General features: G+C 37.3%; 1 protein-coding gene and 1 long non-coding RNA gene across 3 annotated transcripts in view; one reads left to right on the forward strand and one right to left on the reverse strand.

The window, feature by feature from the left end:
* Window positions 1-73: 73 nt before the first annotated feature.
* Window positions 74-10519, forward strand: LOC120312898. Of its 2 annotated transcripts, XR_005557988.1 has the most exons (3): window positions 74-261; window positions 804-1005; window positions 9710-10519. It is a non-coding gene; the product is annotated as an uncharacterized LOC120312898 (long non-coding RNA). The 2 variants fall into 2 exon arrangements; XR_005557987.1 differs by lacking the exon at window positions 74-261 and having other exon boundaries at window positions 632-1005.
* Window positions 7361-22029, reverse strand: part of LOC120312892 (zinc metalloproteinase-disintegrin-like NaMP) — a 23500-nt gene continuing 8831 nt past the window's right edge. Inside the window, 9 exon segments of the mRNA XM_039354198.1 lie at window positions 7361-7809; window positions 9684-9813; window positions 12240-12342; window positions 13335-13530; window positions 14603-14692; window positions 15994-16171; window positions 17859-17989; window positions 19791-19875; window positions 21375-21544. Coding sequence (XP_039210132.1) covers window positions 7762-7809; window positions 9684-9813; window positions 12240-12342; window positions 13335-13530; window positions 14603-14692; window positions 15994-16171; window positions 17859-17989; window positions 19791-19875; window positions 21375-21544 — 1131 coding nt within the window. The 3' untranslated portion in view covers window positions 7361-7761.

The following is a 22029-nucleotide window of genomic DNA, read 5'->3' on the forward strand; positions in this document are numbered from 1 at the left end:
GAAGGCGTTTGCTAAAGGATTTATACAATTCTGAGTTGTAACAATACTACTGGAGGGCAGTTTTCCAGCCGGCTTACCACATGTCACTCCAAAAATGACAGCTAGGAGGGTTCGTTCAAGGCATCCCCAAAGAAAAGGCCCAAAGGAGGCTATTAATTGGTCACAGCAGACCTTTCCCTGGCTCACATGTTAATATAACTAAATTTGGGGCCTCTGGTGCATGGGGTCTTAAATGCCAAGAGTTGGTTTTTACAATATTTTGTGAGTAAGAGGCACTTTGGGAGCAATCTAGCCTCCTTTCAATATTGCTAGCATAGACTGAATCCATTCAATGCATTTGCCTAAGGGATCCCTGATTTCACTACAGGGGGGAAAAAAACCCTCTGTGCCATACTTGATTCTCACTTTGTAGAGAACTCAAGAACTTTTGTTGTCTCTTCCTTCAACAGGACCTCCCTTTTCTGAAACAGGGCATTTATACATTGATGCAAATGTCAGCTGCAATAATATGCATTCAGAGTGAAGACAATTAATCAGTGGGATGGCTTGCTTTCAGAAATTGTGGGTGTTCCCACATGGGAAGTTTTTCAGAAGAAATTAGACAACCCTTTGCCTGGAATGGTATAGGATCTCCTGTTTGAGCAGGGGGCTGGACTAGAAGATCTCCATGATCCCTGTTATCCTATAAAGGCTATTTGAAGGGGAACTCTGAGATGAATCACAGAGCAGAGTGAATCATTTCAATTGCCTTAAGAGGACTCACTTTCCCTTATAATCTCTCCTTTTGTCTCCACCTGGGATAGAAAGACGAGTGTGGAAAAAGGGGCGCTACCCACCCTCCTGTTAAAGGCAAAGCAGAAATCTTTGGTGAATAAAAAGAAGAAAATCTACTTTTGATTAGTCTGTTTGGCAATTTTGGGAGAAAGAAAGCCCACAATAGAAACAGCAGCTTCATTCCAAGAGGACAAAGGCAAAATAACCATCTCTTCATTTAGAAACAAGGAGGTATGTGAGTCTTCCTCATAGCTGCTACTCAACTGAATAACCTCACTCTTCTCCATTAATTTGTCTCTCTGTAGCTCTATATTTTACTTCTGAAGGAGAGATCATCACACGTATGTTGGTAGACAAGGAAACTTCAAGATCACCACATATTTCTCCCCATGACAATTGTTCTTCATTTCCAGGTGATTCAGATTAATACTCTCTAAATAATTATTGTCTGATCTCAGTTTTCATTATTCTGGATTGTCCTCTCTATTCAGGTGCTTGCCAAGAATTATTATTTCTATTTTTAATAAATAATCTGATCATTCTGATGTGCTTTATTTCAAGATGTTGTTGTTATTATTGGATCAATCTAATTTTATTTCCTTGACCATAGCCAAGTACTGTCCTATAATTTGTACAGAATGCCATATTTACTCTAATCTATTTTAGATATTTAGAACAATTATATTTTCCCTTTTTATTCTATTTACCTGTGGATTTTGTGTTGTAGTTGCTGGTGTCTTATTATCTATTGTCATAATCTAGGAGTTATTAGGAACTAAATCAAATAATATTATCTTGGTCAAAGAGAAGAAATATAAAGAGAAAACTCATCAATGAAATCTAAGAAAATTGCTGCATAAGAGCTATATTCAAGAATCTATTTTATTCTCTGACATTCATCTCCCTCATTTCCTCCATGGAGCTCAAGTGACATCACTTCTCATTTTATCCTCACAGCATCAATTTTGGGAGTTAGTCTGGGCTAAGAAAAATAATTGTCCAAAGTCATCCAGTGAGATGCATGGTAACTGGAGACCTAAAAATGGCTATCCTGAGTCCATTCCAACATCTTAATTTATATCACACTGGCCTTTGAAATAGATACCAAAGTAAAATAAATGTTAAAATTCATTGGAAAGTCTAGAATAGACCTCTGTAGATTTGCAGATGATTCAAAGCATGCTGGGACCATCCTTCCTTTTTGTAAGTTAACCTTAAAAAAAAAGTTAGTGAGACAACCTCAGAGATGTATTTTCTCCAGGAAGTTAATATCCGTTTCACCCCACTCATCAGTTGATAGAAACCTCTCTGCAAGGCAAGAAAAACTGGAAATATTTGTATGGGCACAGACTCCTGAATCAATAGAAAAGGAAGGAGAACAAGGTCTCATTTGTCATTCATGAGCTGTCAGTAAAATGTTTCCAAAGAGGATGAAGTTTACTGTATTTGAGAAGAAGTGTCTCCTTGCAGCAGCCATTTCCAATACACTTATAGCATTGTTGCACTGGGATTAAAGTCTTATTTTTCTTGGAAAGTAGGCATCAAAGAAAGAAGGGCCAGATTTAAGTCTTTGGAACCAGGATCTGTCCCTGGAGACCACTGAATATCAGCTCTACCCACATTGTGCAGCTCCCATAATATAATTACAACCTATTGTCCGTTGCAGATAACCGAGAGCAATCATAGAACATAGAACAATGGGGTTGGAAGAGACCTTGGAGGTCTTCTCTTCCATGCTCTGCCCAGGGCAGGAGACCCTGTACCGTTAGAGACAAATGGCTGTCCAATCTCTTCTTGAAAACCCCATCTAAAGCGTAAAAAAGTATTTCACTATTTGAGAAAACCTAATGCTCTTATAATCTGTCTTCACAAAACACATATTAAAAACAAGACCAGAAATATTGAACAAATGAAAGACATGGGGAGGATTTTATATCTGCTGGGCTAAAAAAGATTGATTGAGTGGTGTTATATATAAAACCCCAATTTAAACCTAGGCTACTTTGATCAAATGAATATGGAAGATTTGTAATGGTGGAAATTGAATTTAATGAAACAAAATCAATAGTGATTGGTCTTTATGTGCCAACAGAGGGAAAAGCAATTTCTTTGACCAACTCTTGCCTTTTTCATATGAAAATTGGCTTATGTGGGGGATTGGAATGGTGTGACTTTTCCACTTTGGGATAGAACATTTATTAGAGGGATCAAACCCTCCCAGGGTAAATTGCCAAAGACATTCTTTGAAATGATGGGCAATCTAATGCTAGTAGACTCATGGAGGCATAAAAATGGCTCGGCAAGAGAATGTAGCTTTTTTTCAGAAAGGCATAAATCTTTTTCAAAGATTGACATGAGATGGACCTCTAAAAAATGTAGCAAATAGAATTTTGAAAGTTGATATCCTATCTAACTCTTTTTCTGAAGGCCATGAATTAAGGTATGGCTGGCATGGTTACTTGTGGTTTGATAAAGTTAAAGTGTTGATTTCAACAATCATTTTGTTAGACATGCCATTTTGAGAGTTTGGAATAAATTTAAAACAAGGTCTTCTGTGAAGGTGCGACTTTGTGTTTCCCCACAAGAAGCCTTTTTTTAGAAAAGAGATGGTGATGAGGCCCAATTGGTGGATCTATAGTGAAATAATTAATTTTAATTTGGGGGAGCCTACCCTCAGATCCAAGGAGAAGCTAGAATCACAATGTCATGTCTGCCATTGGTTCATTCATATGCAATTGAAAGAAAGATTTAATCTAGGCAAAAAGAATCATGGGTTTAATTTTATTAAAAATGAATTGGAAATCCTACTGTGTGGTCGTGATGAATATATCATTGCTAAAGTTTATAAAATGTTATTGAATTCAAATCTGGAAAATGAACAAGTATGATTCAGTGGGCAAGGGATTTTGGGTATAATGTAATGCTTGAACAATGGGAGAATATGTGGAATAAAAGATTAAAATTTACATTAAACTATTAGTTAAAAGAAAAGTTTTACAAGATGATGTACATTGGTATTTAACACCAGTTAAGTTATCAACAATGGATAAAGGCTTTTGAAATGAATGTTGGAAATGTAAATGAAAAGAGGGGAGTTTTACCATTTATGGTGGACATGTGATAAAGCAAGAAAATATTGGAGTAGGATTCATATGTTAATACATAAAATTCTTAAAGTGAAAATAGAAAAAAAAAACAGAATTTTTCCTTGGTGGCTAATGAACAGAGACCTGGAAAAAAAAAAAAGGGAACCTTGATGTTATATACTCAGAGATGGAAGACCAAATCGATTCCCATAAGGGAGGAATGGTTGCAAAAACTGGTGTATCTAGTAGAGATGACTAAACTGACTGTACTGCTTAAAGAAAACAACATGAATACTCTTACTGCTATGTGGGAACCAGTTCTGGACTTTGCGCTTGAGGTGAAAAAAAATGAAATTTTGATTTGGGGCTTTATCTATTTGATAGATTTGTTGTTGTCGAAATGGCTAGTTTACACTATTTTGTAAAACTAAAAAGCTGAGGTTTGATGTTGATATTCTATTTTACTGCACCAAAGGAAGTTGGAAGTCATTGCCTTTTTTTCCCTTCCCTTCCCTCACTTTTCTATTCCCTTTCCCTTCCCTACCTTTTGTATTTTCTTTGTATCATATGCAATAAACTAATAAAACTTTGTGTGTGTGTGTGTGTGTGTGTGTGTGTGTGTGTGTGTATGTATGTATAGATAGATAGATAGATAGATAGATAGATAGATAGATAGATAGATAGATAGATAAATAGATAGATATAGAAAGTTTTTCAGACCGGTCTGATTGATTGCACCTTCGCATTTTGACTGCTATACTGCAATTCTCCTTCTTTAGAATCTCTTTTGCCTTGCAGCCCCCCAACTAGGGGCATTAAGCAGGCTCAAGTCGCAACTGTGATACATTACAAATTCAGATTTCTTTTTGCTGACAAAGAGTTAAAGATTTAAGTGGGAGACTAGTATAGCTATTTTGGACTCATTAGTCCTCATCAGCTAGCCACACCCTGGTGGTTAATACAACTGCCTAGCATGTAGACTGCCCAGGTTCGAGGGTTGTTTTAATTAAGAGCTGGTTAGCTGTACTAGACTTAATTCTTATTAAGGAGATGGAATGATAGAGGGGATAGAAGCTGAGGAACTTTGGCAGAAGGTGACCATGTCATGTTAGAATTCAACACAATGCAGGCACAATTAATCAAAAAAAGCCATTGAATTCAAGGCACAAAAGGGTTTACTCATGCCACTGTACACAACATTCTAGTCAACTAATGGTCAGTGTTGAATTGGCATGAGAATTGGCATGTCTGTTCTTCTCTTATATTTATATGATATGTGGCCAAATGTTTTGTTCTTGATTTCTAGTTTTTATTTATATTTTATCTCTGTATTTATTATTTTTTATAAATAAGTCTAGGTTGTGCAGATGCCTAATATTCTTTCCTGTCCTATTTTCCCCAACAAGAACCCTGTGAGATCAGCTGGGCTAAGAAAGAAGCCCAAAGTTACCCAATTGGCTTTCATGCCAGAAATAGGCTCACAGTCTCCTAGTTTCTAGACCAGCATCTTAACCACTACACCAAACTGGCTCTTTATGACTCCATTTGTTATTCATTTATGAAACTCTCCCCCAATTAGAACCACCATTAACAATATCCAGTGTTTTTCATGAGTTTTGACTGCAGCTATGGGCATCTGCAGGGTGGGTTAATAATAAAAATGCCAAAATGGTGGCCACAAAGCTTTCTCTCTTTCATATTGGCAGGAGAAATGTCTGCATCCTTGACTGCCGCTAATTCTAATGTTGCATAAGCACCACGTGACCCTTTACAACTTTGGAAGATAAAATCAAAACAAGCAGAGAAAACAAAGAAATAAAGAAACAGATCAGGGAATAAAATGGTTCCTTTCTACATTCTCCTTGGCATTAATTTCCTTCTCTGTTTCTTTCCATCAGATGCTGGCAAAAGACGCAAGGCAAAACAATTGTCAAAGAATTATTATGCTTACCGTTTTGGCAATCATTTATTATTATTGTTATTAAGGCTATGGCTTTTTTTTTTAAGATACAGGCTTTGCTACTGTACCCTTTTGAATCCAGAGAATCTTTACTAGCAGTCAGCATTTAGAATTGTCATAGAATCATAAACCTGTGGAAATTGCCCTGAAACCAGCAGAGGAACCTGTGCAAAGTCAACAGTATGGTTTTTCTGGGAAAGCTAGAGCAGGGCTGAGGCCAATCATTAATCATTTCCTACAGTATGATCTTCTGAAGAACAGGAAAACGTCTTTGAATAGTTCAATTTCTGCTAAATAAAAAAGTAATGTGTCTTTTCATCTGGACTTGAGAATTATCAATTTACTCGCAGTGACAATTCACCATACAGTGCCAAATCCTTGTGTTGTGATGTTGTTGATTTCACCTGCTTTTGCATGGTTTGCTATATTGCACTTAAAGGGTACCCGTTTCTGCATCCCTCTTCAAGCAGACAGCCAGAGATTGTTTGCTTTCCAGCAGTTTGACACTGAATAATAGAATGACAGAGTTGGAAGGGACCTTGGAGGTCATCTAGTCCAACCCCCTGCTCAGGCAGGAAACCCTATACCATTTCGGACAACAACAACAACAACAACAAAATAATAATAATAATAATAATAATAATAATAATAATAATAATAATAATAATGAACTTGGAAGGGACCTTGGAGATCTTCTAGTCCAACCCCATGCTCAGCCAGGAAACCCTATACCATTTCAGACAAATGGCTGTCCAATCTCTTCCTAAAAACTTCCAGTGTGGGAGCATTCACAACTTCTGGAGGCAGGTTGTTCCACTGGTTAATTGTTCTAACTGTCAGGAAATTTCTTCTTAGTTCTAGGTTACTTCTCTCCTTGATTAATTTCCATCCATTGCTTCTTCAGGTGCTTTGGAAAATAACTTGACTCCCTCTTCTTTGGGGCAGCCCCTGAGATACTGGAATGCTGCTATCATGTCCCCCCTCGTCCTTCTCTTCATTAGACTAAACATAGCCAATTCCAGCAACTGTTCTTTATATGTTTTAGCTTCCAGTCCCCTAATCATCTTTGTTGTTCTTCTATGCACTCTTTCTAGAGTCTCAACATCTTTTTACATCATGGAGACCAAAACTGGATTCAGTATTACCAAGGCATTATAAAATGGTATTAACACTTCGCCTGATCTTGATTCTATCACTTGAACACATACGAGGAACCGGACTGTGTTACCTCAAGGATTTGAAAATAGTTCAACCATTTTTGATAAAGCCCTTGTCTCTGACCTATTAAGATGGACCCACCCACCCCCTAACCAGTAACAAATTGTTCTGTACTGCCATATGTGTATGATGTATTGTTAGGGATTCCTTCTGAGACAGAATGTGAACAAATCAGCCTTTTGAATTTTCTGGCTGATTGAATGAGCAAAATCCAACCTCTTTAATGCCAGTAGATAATTAACCTGATGATTTACCTCATGTTTGCATCCAGATTCTTGATGTGGTTTACACCAGAGGATCAAATTTGAAAATCAACCTTTACTAAATGCAGAATTAGATTTGTTTATTGATGGAAGAAGCTACATCTTTGATTATCACAAAGAAAATTTTGGAACAGAATGCATTGCCTTTGAATATGCCAGCACCAAAAGTAAAACCTCTCCCATTAAAACATGTTTTGCAATTGGCAAAAGTAAAACAACCAATATTTTTTCTTGGCAGCACATATACCATGAAGCTTTGTGGCTGGAAAAAAGATTAATTACAGCAAACAGTTAGTCAGATTAAATTTGGAGAAGAAATATTGCAGATTTTTAGATGCCATCTAGAAGTTAAGATTGATTTACTAATATGATGAAGAAAGATGGGTCTCTTTGGGCTTGAAGGAAGCCAAGCCTTCTGGAAGGAGGATTGCCAAAATCAAATTTGAGAGAGGCTAGTGATTCATCCAAAGGCTATTTCTATGTCAATACACTGCCCAAAGCCACAGACCTGAAAGTCAATGTCAAAGGTTATCAATAGAGTAAGGCAGCTCTTTCCTACACAACTAAACTCTAGCCCAAGATATTTAATAAGCTTCTTTCAGGTTTTATATGGTGTAAAAAGACAGGAAGAAGTGATTCCTGATCTTTTAAGAAAAGCTTTAGAATTGCTTCAGTACTTTTAAATGCCTTCATTGAACTGGTGACCTTTAGGTCACAACTGCTCTGCCCTGATTTATCATCTCTCTTCCATCTTCCCTATGGGGATACCTACATGTTAAGAGAAAGGACCGTCCAGAAAGTGCTGCAAGGAGAAGCACCATGCTCTAAGAAGGTGGGGCATTTTGTTCTTAGAAGAAACAACCCTGGACTTTCAACTCATTTGTTATGACTGTTTTTTGAAGGAAAAACAAAATAACAAAACAAAAATAAGGCTAGATGCTTACTTTTTCTTCTACATAGATTCAGTGTAGTATGGAAAATCTAAATCAGCAGTGCCTCCCCAAGACTGTTACTGGATAGTAGGAATTTTTCTTTTTCCTGATCTGCTGGTTTTGCTGCCAAAGCTGATTCTTTGGCAGTGCTGCTCCCTGGATTTGAATGGGAGCATTTAGGAATGACCCAAGATGGCTTTTGGATGGCCATGGATCCTGCAAAGGGTAGTCTTAAAGAGTGAACAGAAAGTCACTGGTCATCGGTCTTCCTCTAGGTAGTTTGTTTTCTTAAGCATGCCTGGGTTTTAATTTTACTTTTTGAATCTTTTGTTTTACTTCACTTTTACTTTATAACTTGACCAGGTATCTGAATATTGATTTATTTTAACCTCCTGCTGGACGTTTTATCTATTCTTTCTCCATTTTCTCTTTGATTTATGTTGTTGTTTAGAATAATTTTTTATTGCTATGTTACACAAAGTAACAATGTATCAGATTACAAAGAAGCAATTGCGGCTGATATGTGAAGAAAGACCATTTTGCAACACGCAATCTATTTCTTAAATTTTGATGAAATGATCATGGCTGCAGAAAATATCCATGTACACGTAGCTCTGAATAAATTAGGAATGTGATTTGAAAGCAGCAAAATTGTTGGAAATAAATATGGACTATGCAGACTTAGAACTGAGTTGATTGCACATAGTTCCCTGAAGTTGAACAATGCACATTTTTTTTACAATCTAAGTGGAAATTGTTTTTTCCAAGGAGGATTGAAAGTGATTAGGGAAATGAATTTATCATACTTAACTGTATTTTTTGGGGAAAATAGACTAACTTTGGACATTGGATTTATTATTTTTAACTAGACAATGATTGATAAGAGATGGTATTAAGAAACAAATGTGAATATTTGATCAAGGACAAATCACTGTTAATTCCTGGGATAATTCGGGATAGATAAGATGCTGTGGTAAATTTTCTACACATTGATCAGAATAACAGTTTGTTAGCAGATGGTTTTGAAACTTTAATTTTGCTTGTTTTATTATTGTTATTCGTGTTAATTATTTTGTCATTAATATAGTATATAGATGACAAGTTAATAATTTGTAAATAATTTTAGTAGTTCAAAAAATTCTCGAGCCTGTTTCTCAAGAGGTGGGAAAATAATATTGCAGTAATATATTAATCAGTATTCAACTAGGAGGGATAATATGTGTTTATGTGTTAGGCTTTTTTTTCTTTTTTAATCTCTTGTTTTCTGTTTTTTCTTCATTGTTTTTTTTAAAAAAAAAATTGAAGTTTTGTGTTTTAAAATAAAAATAGAACCAAAAAAGAAAGAAAATCTAAATCAGCTTTCAGCAAGATCCATTGCAAAGTTATTCCAGTGATCACCCATTGGAATCATATCTTCCAGCAGACAGATAAAAGGTAATCTTTTACTAACCATTCCTTCTTCACATTTTGTTCCAGGTTCAACCATTCCAACATCTGGATTTTCTTTTAAAAAGTGGAATTTGCATGAATTCTCTTCAGCTGAATCATCTGTGCAATATAACCTGCCACATTTAACATCCCTGAAAAAGAAACAGTCAATTCCTTCTAATTAACAAAGTGGAATAAGAAGATGTCTGTTTCTTTGCTCATTCACAAATATTTAAGTTAAAAAATAAAAAAAGAGAGAGATGGAGAATCAGAAGCTTGCTCAGCCTCAAAATGAACTGGTTTGCCTTTAACAGGTAAATGAATAATCTCACGAAGTTTTTCAAGGCTTTGGGGAAAATTAGATAAATGCAGTTTCTCTATCTCCAACTAACTCACATGGTTTCCCTGTTTATGAAGGTGAAGATAATTTGAGTCAAGATTCTTATCATCAGAGTAGTAATATTCTGGATCGTGTAACTCTAGGTAACCCTGACTACAGCATGTATCTGTATGTTAGAATATCTGGCATTTATTGGGTTAAGTGCTGTCTTCTTAAGAGATGGCTTATGGGAAATGTAGTTTTAGCTAGTTAGCTATCTCATGTTAACAGATCAGTAGGAGGAGGAGCCTCTGAGCTCTTCTCAGGACATACTGGCTATGTGCCCAGTTTGGAATGCCTTTGTTCATCCAGCCTCATGTCTCCTAGTCACACGGTTTGGAGCTCCTATGCCAATATGTGATGCTTATGCAGAAATCCATTATCAAATTATCTATGGAAATGAACAGAGACATATTATCCAGAAGCAACCAACATAATTGCAAGTAATTCCTCTGAATAAATATATTTCTGTTATGCAATTGTTTCTATTGAGTTATCTGTCTGTCCTGGATGGGACTAAAGCAATCTGTTCTGTCTGGGTCAGAACAAGTAACGTATCTATTATCCACATGGAAAACTCCTAAAGCAGATTTAGATGCTTGATTTTTCCAGATCTGTAGCCTAAATTTCCAATAATCTGTGACTAGTGAATGATGGGAGTGTGAGGTGAGTTGAAAACTAAAGGTTTAGGGCAATTGCTCTAAACATTAGAGAGGGAAATTGTCCTGAAAGTCAGATATTACTCCATTTCAATTTAATACAATTATGAGAGAAAAAATTAATTACGATTGAAATACGGATATATAAAATAAGGACTGCTCTTCTTTAAGTAGGAAAAAATGGCACAGGGTTCTGTGTGTTTGTGTAAGGGTTAGAGGCAGAGTGAATTTACACACTGCACAAAAAGATACTGTAGCTTATTGTTTATATTGGATTCAATGGTACACATCTCATCATTGTGGTTTTTAAGTTATGATGTATGACTAAGTGCAATACATATACATATTCTTGTGGCTCCATGTGCTGCCTTCCATTGTTCCTGACCCTCCTTGTGGTTCATAGAGGAGCTACAAGTTCTAAAAAGGGCCAGGAGATGCCTAGAGAGCCTCTAGAGGAAGAGAAAGGATGACTGACCAGACATGACTTAGAACCACTATTGAGGCCTACCTCATGGTGGAAAGTATGGTGAAACAGCAGTATTTCTCTGCTCTTATTGTGTCCTCAGAGTGCCACCCTGTGGCCTTGTTTCAACTTAACCCTGGCAAGACCAAAGGACTTTTCATCTTTGACTCTGAATGGGGTTGCTCTGCCCCAGACAGGTCCAGTCTACAACTTAGGGGTTCTCCTGGAGCGGGAGACAGTCACAGCTAGGAGATGCACTAGCTGCAACCTTTCGTTTATTGATCCCCAAAATGGCCCCTGTAATACCACTGCTCTGCAAGCTGCATTGGTTGCCAGTCTGCTTTTGGGTGCAATTCAAGGTGTCAGTGATCACCTCTAAAGCCCTTCATGGCATATGGGTCCAGGTTACTTGACCTCACCCACTGGGCTTGTCCCATTCCGCTCATGCTGGTAGAAGCATCCTGCAGGTCCTGCCAGCCCAATTATTCCAGCTGTCTCATGTCCAGGAGAAGGACCTTCTCTGTTGTTCCCTCTGCCTCAACATCTTGCCACCCCAATTTGAGGTTATCACTGTAACAGGATCTAGAATTTGCATTGCTAAGCAAGGCTATTGTTAATTGAGTTGCACCTGGTTTTATGACATTTCTGCCATGGTTTTTAGTGACTCACTATAACTGTTAACTGAATCGCATGGTTCTTAAGCAAATCTGACTTCCCCCCTTGAGTTTGCTTGCTGGAAGCTGGCAGGGAAGTATCATCATGTGACCTCAGCACACTGCATCCCTCGTAAATACATGTTGACTGACAAGTATCTGAATTTTGATCCCATGACTATAGGGGTGCTGCAACAGTGTAAGTGCAAGGACCAGTTGTAAGACACTTCTTTTAGTAGTGATGTTGCTTTGTAACCCAAGATGGAAAACAAAGGAAAATTAGCCATTCAGAAATTGGATCACACTTCTGTTGTTTTAGCCAGGTGATAGAATCAGATTCCCACAGATGTGGACCTGAAAACATTTCTTATATTATCCTTAAATGATGTCATCATCATAGCAGAAAATAATTTAGAGTGCTTACTTTGGTTCACATGGAATGTTTGTATTGGTTTTCTTTTTGCAGTAGCCATAATCATTCCCTTTCTGGTTATCCAGAAAACATCTATCTGGAGCCACTTCTGCCTCTGTAAGAGGAGAGTGAGGAACAATTACATGAGAGTGTAACATGCCAGCAGGATTCCAAATCACCATATGCCACCTGATCCTTTTCATTAGGGACCAAAAAATTGTATTGGAGATATTTTATATACAAACATTACTGCATCACTCATCTATGATCAAGATAAATCTCCTTGTTTCCTGTTTCCCAGAAAAAAACATCTCCTTTATATGAAAAGAAGAAACTTGTTTTCAGTAACGTATGTTCCTTTTTCAACATAAAATCACGACGAACATTTTGGGATAGTCTATCATTAAAGTCATGAGTGATCAGTAACAAGAATCACATCTCTAACATCTGTTTCTTTAATTACTATGCCAAGTTTGAAGAAAAATTCAATCTTAGGATTTGAATACTCTTAGCAAACAGTCCCATATTCAATCTCTGCTTGAGAAAGGTGGAAGGTGACCCTAATTAATTCTTAGAAGAACAAAGCTAAATGGACAAAACTCTAAGCTTATAACAGGTTATTGATGTAGTTCTTTGCATTTTTCCACTAGTACTGGCTTACTGCACAATACCCATTGATTTAAGACAAAGAGTATTGGACAATAATTTTGAATTGTTGCTGTAATATACAACATAGCAGTCTGTCTATGGCATACACACACATGCAGCATATTGTCTCAGATCTTTGTCCACAACCCACAAAAGCACCCTTCCTCCAAAGTCCATCTTTCCAGATTTCTATAACTGCCATCATCTTTGACCATCGGCCATGTTCTCTATGGATGCTTGGAGCTTTAAACCAAAAGATGAACTGATCTGGAGCACTGAGCTATGAAGCTTCCAAGAAAGAACTTCATCTTGAAAAATTTATGCCATTATGACAACACACAAATATAACAGAAATGAAATGATGATTTACTATGGATACCAAGGTAAAAAATACCTTTGATCAATTGCAACAACTGTCTTTTATAACAGCACTATTCTGAAACCCTAAGGTTGCCTTACCTGGCCCAAAGAGAGCAATACATTGGTTGGTCAAAGTGGGACATGTCCCCCTGAAGCAGTAACCCAAATTGTTTTGGCATGGGTGTCCATCCTTATGGAAGTGATTCATGGGACACTCAGCAGATTGGCCAGTGCAGAGTTCAGGCAGGTCACAGTCATCCTTTGCTGCCCGGCATAGTTCTCCTGCTGTCTTAAACTAAGGGCGAGAATGAAGCTATCACTCTTTAGCAGCAGAGATCAAAGAGTCAAACTATGATTCACAACACATTTCAAAGTCTTTTCTTCATCTACCATGAGGATTACCAAGCAAGGTTTCTCTTCAATGTTACAAATGGGCTCCACAAATTAAGACATTGTGTATAACGCCTAGAAGTCCCAGCTTCTCTTATTTGCTATGAGAAAATGATTGCTATGAAAAGCTCAGTTCCTAAACCACAAGTTCTACATGTTGGCTGACCATGAATATCAATGAAAATCAATTTGGTCCTTATGAAAGAGCAGCAAAACGTGAATTGCTGAACTTTTGCGTGGTATATTTTTATTTCCTTACATGGGAAGAGGCATTCATAGCATTTTCTCTCAAGTGCTGAAAAACCATGGCTGTTTTCTGTTCCTGTGAATTTTGGCTTGTGATGAAAGTATGGAAATAACAAAAAGTTTTCAGCCTCTCTGCTCAAAACGTTTATTATAGAGTCAACTGGGATCCCACATAGAAGGAACAAGAAACTTGCATCTTTCACTTCATGGTCCTCCAGCACCTCCAAAGTGTGCCACAAAAATATTTAGGGCTTTGGAGAGCAGCTAGGGAACTTAAGGGTGGGAAAGAAAGCAATTTGACTTCCAGAAGTCTCCTAAACCCATCTCCACCCTAAAAGCCATAGCAGAGAAGAAGAAAAATGTCATAACATCATCAAAGAACTATTATAACCTTCTAGAAATCAGGAAGCTGAGTTAGGGCACCAATCCCAGACATTGCCCACCCTTATTAAACTGGCTTTCCATGCAAAGTAAGTCTAAGAAGGATATGTATTATTTTCATAGACGTGACTTAACATGCCAAAGGAATGCATTTTAGTCTGAGACAATGCTGAAATTTTGTTAAACTGTCCTCCCCATGTTCATAAAGGTCAAGTAAACTGGAAGAAGGAATGAGAACAGGGTTAAAATATTTTTGATCACATTAAACAACCAAAAGATACTACATTTTCATACTACTAGTAAGGAGCAGGATAAAATCTCTCCTAGTGTTAAAAGTAAACAAATCTTACCTGGCATTTCTCACAACATCCCCCATCTGCACATTCAGCTCCAGGTTTCAGTTTACAAGTTGCAGCCTCGCAGCACTCGTTTTCACATATCTGAAAACCAAAATATATCAAATGATGTCATAGGCTTTTCTGCCTGGTCTTTTTTAATTGGTCTATTTTGAAGAGGGAAACTGCCAAGGAAAAAGACATTTCTGCCATGTGTTATGGATTCATGTTAGAAAATGAATATGTCTAATAGCAGCCTGAGTGTTTGTTATTTCAAATAAATGATGCCATATCTACATGACACATACCTATCTGATATTTCCTATGTGAAAAGAATAAAACAAACAAAAACAAATATTGTCATCTCCAAACTGTGAAGCTCACATAACCTGCAGTCCAAATCTTTTGCTTATTTTGAGCAATTTTCTACTCAGGATTCCAGTCTTTGAGGTAGGCCAGAGAAGAAACACCAACCATGAATATTAAGACTACCTTTATTGCAAGGTTATGATAACAGAATCTTTCTTGGCTGAAAATACATTTCTCCCCTCATCAATATGGAAAGGTGGGTGAGAGGTGTTCCTCTTGTTATGTTTGTCATACCCCATTGCTTCTGCAGGCTAAGCTACTATTTATGTGACCATTAAGTAGCCTCTTTCTTTTGTCTCTCAAGCACATTAGCATAAACAATTACATTGTGTATTGACTCTATTTAAAAATCTAAGGAGAATACTTTAATAAATTGCTCTTTTAAAAAATTACTATTAGAGAGCAGAACAGAGATTGAAGATCTTTAAGTTCTGAGAGGAAGCAGCTCAAGAAAATAGTGGGATAGATAATGTGTCCATGTTGCAGAATCCAACCTGGGTTGATCACCAAGACCAGAGCTTTCAGACGTGTGCTGGAGCCCATCCTCAAGGAATTTCTCTCTCACAACTTTTCTCTCACACCTTCTGTTGAGAAAGAAGTTCCCTGAGGATGGGCTCCAGCACGTGTCTGCAAGCTCGGAAGAGTAAACCTTTGATCCTGGTGACTGACCGAAATTGGATCCTGCAATGTTATCCTAGGATATACATATTTGACTTCATTCTTAATGTGGCCATGTCAACAAAGGAGGGGTTTTCAGTAGGGAAGGATATTCTTAGAATGGTAAAACACCCATTTTAAAAAATGCATTGTTTTCCCAAAAGGAGATATTAGTTCTCCATCTGTGTACAACTGATTTCCCAAATCCAAGAAACCATGCATACTTGCATGTACATAAAGGACACAAATCTATGCCATTCACAAACCAACCTCCTGGATGGCGCAAACCACTGAGAAAGCCAGATGATTTTGCAAGGATTCCCATTTTTGACAAAGTTCTTGGAATCAGCCTTGTTGATTTAAAAAAAAAAAAACCTTACCTCTGGAGAGCCACAATCACATTCTTCTCCCTTTTCCACAAAGCTATTCCCACAAACTGCATTTTTAACAATATCTGTGCTCAAAGGGTCATTGAGAATGCACTGTGAAGCTTCGGTCATGATATAATTCTTATAATACCAGAAACTGCAAGAGCTGAATTCCCGGGGAGGTAGAAGGCTGAAAAGATAAACCAATATAAGATTGTGACATCATCCAATTTGGACCAGGCACAGATTTCATTGATCTATGCTCATTAAACAAAATGAATTGCAATGAAAACTCCATGTGACGTTAGTTGCTTAAGCTAATTCTTGTGTCTAATGGGCTGCCTTTCATTTTCATTTTACTCAGCCTCTCTGTGGGAAAGGAGATTGGAAATGATTCAGTGATGTTGCTGATGGAATGAAGAAGAGGTGGCAATAATTCAATTAAAGGGAAAACAGTGGAATTGTTTCTTTCTCTTTACTTCTTTTGGAGAGGTTGAACTTTTTATAACAAATGAATGCAGCTGCCAAAAAGGCCAACACAGTGCTAGGCTGCATTAACAGAGGGATAGAATCAAGATCACACAAAGTATTAATACCACTTTATAATGCCTGGGTAAGGCCACACTTGGAATACTGCATCCAGTTTTGGTCACCACGATGTAAAAAAGATGTTGAGACTCTAGAAAGAGTACAGAGAAGAGCAACAAAGATGATAAGGGGACTGGAGAGTAAAGCATATAAGGAAAGGCTGCTGGATTTGGGTATGTCTAGTTTAATGAAGAGAAGGACGAGGGAGGACACGATAGCAGCCTTCCAATATCTCAGGGGCGAGAGAGGGAGGGAGTCAAGCTATTCTCCAAAGGGCCTGAAGGCAGGACAAGGAGCAACAGATGGAATCTAACCAAGGAGAGAAGCAACCTAGAACTAAGGAGAAATTTCCTGACAGTTAGAACAATTAACCAGTGGAACAACCTGCCTCCAAAGCGGTGAATGCTCCAACACTGGAAGTTTTTAAGAAGAGACTGGATAGCCATTTGTCCAAAATGGTATAGGGTTACCTGCCTGAGCAGGGGGTTGGACTTGATGACCTCCAAGGTCCCTTCCAACTTTATTATTATTATTACTATTATTATTATTATTATTATTAGAATTCTGCTCTAATATCAGCAACTTGCCTCTAGGTTCTGAACGCACATACTTGGCCAATAAACAATTTCCTTTCCTTCCCCTTTCTCCTTTTTCCAGCAAATGGTGACTGCATAAACCCAATATGCTGCAACCATCATAAATACAAACTGGTTGCCAAGTGCCTGAATTCTGAGTCTTAAATGAGCGGATGCTGCATCAGTTGTAATTGAGAGGATCAATAATGTCTTTCTATCCCACTGTAACTTTGAACGGTTGCTAAACAAATGGTTGTAAGTTGAGGACCATCTGTATATGGCTACCTGTTGATTTCAGCAGACTGCAATATATGAGAGAGACAGAGCATGTCTTATTTTTTCCTATTCCTGGTTCCCATTTTAGGACCGTCTTTAACGTCTAACTTGGCTTCCTCTTTAATAACAACTTCCATCACATTAATATTTGGTTTCTTGGGTTATGCTTCCTATGCCGTTTCTTTAAACTATTCTGTTTTGGAGGGAGCTACTGAATGATGGCTATTCAATTGTTGAGAGCAGTTCTATCTTTTTAAATACAACACACTTTAATTACATACTGAAAACTGACTCACGTTTGACCAAACCCTACTGTTCTGTAACTTTGACAGTTTCATTTTTTTTTTAAGCTCCCGGCATACTTAATTTAGTGTTTAATTGCAATCATTTAAATGTAACTTGATTTGAAAGACATTTAAAGCTTTTCTGAATCCTTACTTTATTGCAGCCTTCATAATGCATGGGCCATCCTTGCAAGTACAGGAATCTGGGTCATGATCCATGCCAAGATTATGACCCAGCTCATGGGTCATTATAGCCGCAGTGGTAACTGCATAGATGCTGTTATCCTGGGAAAAAAAGAGAACATTTTGTCTACAATTAGTCCATCAAGAAACCAGAATTGAACCCAGCTGTTAGTACTGAGCTGAAAGCTTTGCTCAGCAACTTTCTAGTAAAAAAATCAGAGTTAGAAAAAGAGATTAATAATTTACAGGGCTGAGATTGGATTTCTTGCAGAAAGCAGTTGTTTCTTCAAAGTTTGATGGTTTCTAACTTTAGAGATGGAAATTTCTCCACAACTGACTCCTTGGAATATTTTGACAATAAAGTGTCTTCCTATTATTTTTTCTGGGTTAAATAATGAAATGTAAATAGAACATTAGCCTCAAAACCAGTAGAAGGGATAAGATCTTTTCTCCAGATTGTACTACTTTTTTATAGGCAACAAGATTTCTTATTATTTATTGGTTTTAAATGGAGAATTGCTAGGAAAATTGTTAAAGTAGTCCTCAATGTATGACAATAACTGAGCCTGGCAATTAAGATGATAGGTTAGGATGGAAGTACAGTGGGTCATGACATGATTGATCTAATTTTATCACCTTTTTATAGGAGTCATTAAGCAAACACAGTGGTCTTAAAGCAAATGCTGTGGTCATTAAGAGAAAATTGTGGTTGTTAAATGAACCCATTGTTTTCTTTGGGCTAGTTTTTCTAAGAAACCAGAAGTAAATTTCTGGCAAAACTCATAAATTACAGTCACGTGATCCCAGGGCATTGTAAATGGCCTTACATTTAGGCTGATTGCCAAGGGCTCAAAATGCAGTCACATGATGTCAGGGGGTCCATAGTAACTTTGAACAGTCGCTAATTGACCAGATGTAACTTGAGGATTACTTGTACCATCTCAACATTCTTCCAGTTCTTCTGAATGCATGTATGTGCACCATGTTTCCTGAAGATACACAAATACTTGCATTCAAAAAAAAAAACTTTAAAGCCCTGAATCTACAGCACAGGAGATAATCAAAACCTCTGCATCCATCTGTCTGACTGCATTTCTTTAGTTACTAAAACTTATGGGCTTCGGTCCAAAAACTACTCAGTGGCTTTGCTACAAGCTAGCATTTTCAGAATATTGAAGGATGAAATGCTGAATAGATTTATGAGTGAGTTGGTCCTTCTGAATAAAAATGACTTTCTTAAGCAAACAAGTTTATGGTTACCCCATACTGTCAAGATCCTAATTCTGCTTGTTAAGGAACAAAACTTTATAACCTCCATGTGGCTCCACTCTATTCTAAGCGAACAAAGCCAAGTTTCACAGTAAATATCATTAGCACCTTCTTAACTAATGTGTTTTTCTGATAGGTTGTTCAAATATTGGAAGTTTTTTAAAAAGTAGATTTAATATTTTCCCATTTTCTCACTGTATATGAATTCAGCCATATAAATCTAGATCGTAAATTTCTTGGAATGAAAGAAGGATGATTCATGTCTGTCATTAGGGTTACTAAGAATATTGTTTAGAAGCATTGTTTGCAAATATGCAACAGGACTTGACCTGCTCATTTGCCAATTATGGCAGTTTTCCCTTGAGTCCTCCTAATCCAAAAGAATTGTATTTTCATCTTCTGCTACATACGTCAAAGCACTAAAAATATCTTGTTCTATGACATGTCCAGAATGCATTGTGCCAAAATGCCATCAATTGAGGAAAGACCTGGAGAGGTCAAATTCATAAATAAATATGGATGAAAATGATGTGGATCAAAAATTAGAAGAGTCTCTTTTTTTGTAATAAAGTGATGACTATATATATATGTTTTCACTGACTGCAAACAGGTAAGACTTGTCCTTGCTACCAACCTGAATCGCTCCTGCAGATAGATGAGAATTGCACATTCCACTTATAAAAGCTACTCCTAAGGTTCCACCATCGAAGTGAATACTCCTGTAAGAAAGCAGATGAGGGGGATACAATTTATAGAAGATGGAAGCACAATCTAAAGCCTTGGGACATACAAGAATCTCCATAGCTTCTTGCAACCCCTTGCCCGACCTTAGTTCTTGCCAGTATTCAGAATGGCATAGGTTTGGCTAGTATTAGACTTAGGCTGGGGAGAGGGATTAGCATGTTGTGTGAATCCAGTCCATTAAATTAATTTACAACCCCAAATTCAGGTTTCTTTAGTCATTAGATGTCTTCTATCAACATAACTCCGGTGTTATTAAAGACTAGTTGAAATTGGAAAAGCTGGTTTAGTGACAAGCCAAATCAATAGCTGTGGGAAGAATAAAAGGGATTTTTTTTTGTATTTTTTATACTCTCTCTTTCCCTTCGATCTGCCCTCCATCTAGCCCTAACATGTTTCATGCATTTGTTATACACAGACCCTATAAAATTGCTCACAACTGTTATGTGTCCAATATTCCTATATTTTAGGGGCTGCCATAAAGAGGAAGGGGTCAAATTATTCTCCAAAGCACCAGGAGGTAGAACAAGAAACAATGTTTGGAAATTGATCAAAGAGAGAAGCAACCTGGAATTAAGGAAAAACTTTCTAACAGTGAGGACAATTAACCATTGGAACAGCTTGTTTTCAGAGATCGTGGGTGCTCCATCACTGGAGGTTGTTAAGAAAAGACTGGACAGTCACTTGTCTGAAATGGTATAAGTTCTACTGCATGAGCAGGGGGCTGGACTAGAAGACCTCCATGGTCTCTTCCAACTCCTATTCTATTCTATTCTGTTCTGTTCTGTTCTGTTCTAGTCTAGTCTAGTCTAGTCTATATTATAGATTTAAGCCAATAAAACTGCCAATTTCCCACTCATAAATTTTATAATGTATAGGCTGAGCTCACTCTGCTTCTATAAACATTGTTCTAAGAGATTTATTCACATAGTCTGGATATTTCTGCCAATTTATTTGAAAATTTCACATAAATTACAGGCATAATTCTTTTTGAATATCAATTGACCTGGCAGTCTTCATTTTTACTTTTTGGAGAAAATGATGCTTCCATAAACAGGAAAACATGAAAATCATTTTGTTACTGGTAAATATTAAACATGGGAAGCTGTCAGAAGCCTCTGGCAGCTCCCTCTCTCTTTTAAAGTTTTGACATTAAGACCTACATTAAAGTTGTCACCAAAAGAGAATGTTTCATTAACAGAAGAGGAAAATTCGGAAATTTATGGCAGGATATTCATTTGCGTTTCAATTTTAAAACCAGGTAAAATGAAATAAAGCTGAGTTTTTGACCTGCATTCATTCAAGGACTTCTCAAAAGTAGCTGTAAGCTAAGAAAAAAATGGTTTGCTTTGGACCACAAAGTTCACACATGGTTTATAACATGTAAGACAGAGTGGATGCTCTGAGCAAATACTAACATTCCCATAACCCTCCACTCCCAGCCACCCCCACTCCCTTTCCCCACAATGAGACATACGTGAGTAACTGAGCATTATCATTCTTTTTGCGCTTCAGCAGATCTGATTCTCTCCAGGCTGCAAAGGACCTCACGACGGGTTCCGATGATCCATTGATCGCAATCTTATCTTTATCAGACCAAATTTCTGAGCCAATCAGTACGATGTGAATATTCAAAGCTTTGCAAAACTGTGGAGTGGATGTGGAATCAATCAGAAACTCAAACACAAGTAAACTTGAGGCTCATTTCAAGACTAATAGGCAAGTGACATTGCCCTGGAATAGATTTGGGAATCAATAGAAGAGAATCTCTACAGCCCAGGGTTGAACTGTGGAGTTCTTGGTGCTCTCTGAGATGGTGGTTTGCTTGCAGATATTTAGTCAAGTAATAAAATATCTGCAAGGTAACCACCAAGCTCAAGCAGCATCAAAAACTCCCCATTTTGAGAAATACTAATAATTTATTAAGCAGAAGAAATAAATAAAATGATAAATAAGAACTAGGTGATTATTTTCTTTAATCAAGAAAATAGGAGGAGGGGGACTAAAGGATGATTTCACCTACTGATGTTCCTGTTGTCTCCCTGATTCTAACTGATCATCAATAGAAGATGGTCAACATGGCTAATAGGACAGAAGCAGTGCAATATGAGTGGATCTCCTCCTAAGTGCCA

Source organism: Crotalus tigris, unplaced genomic scaffold (assembly GCF_016545835.1).
Source record: "Crotalus tigris isolate CLP2741 ecotype Arizona unplaced genomic scaffold, ASM1654583v1 scf7180000018549.3470463, whole genome shotgun sequence".
Lineage (NCBI taxonomy): Eukaryota > Metazoa > Chordata > Lepidosauria > Squamata > Viperidae > Crotalus > Crotalus tigris.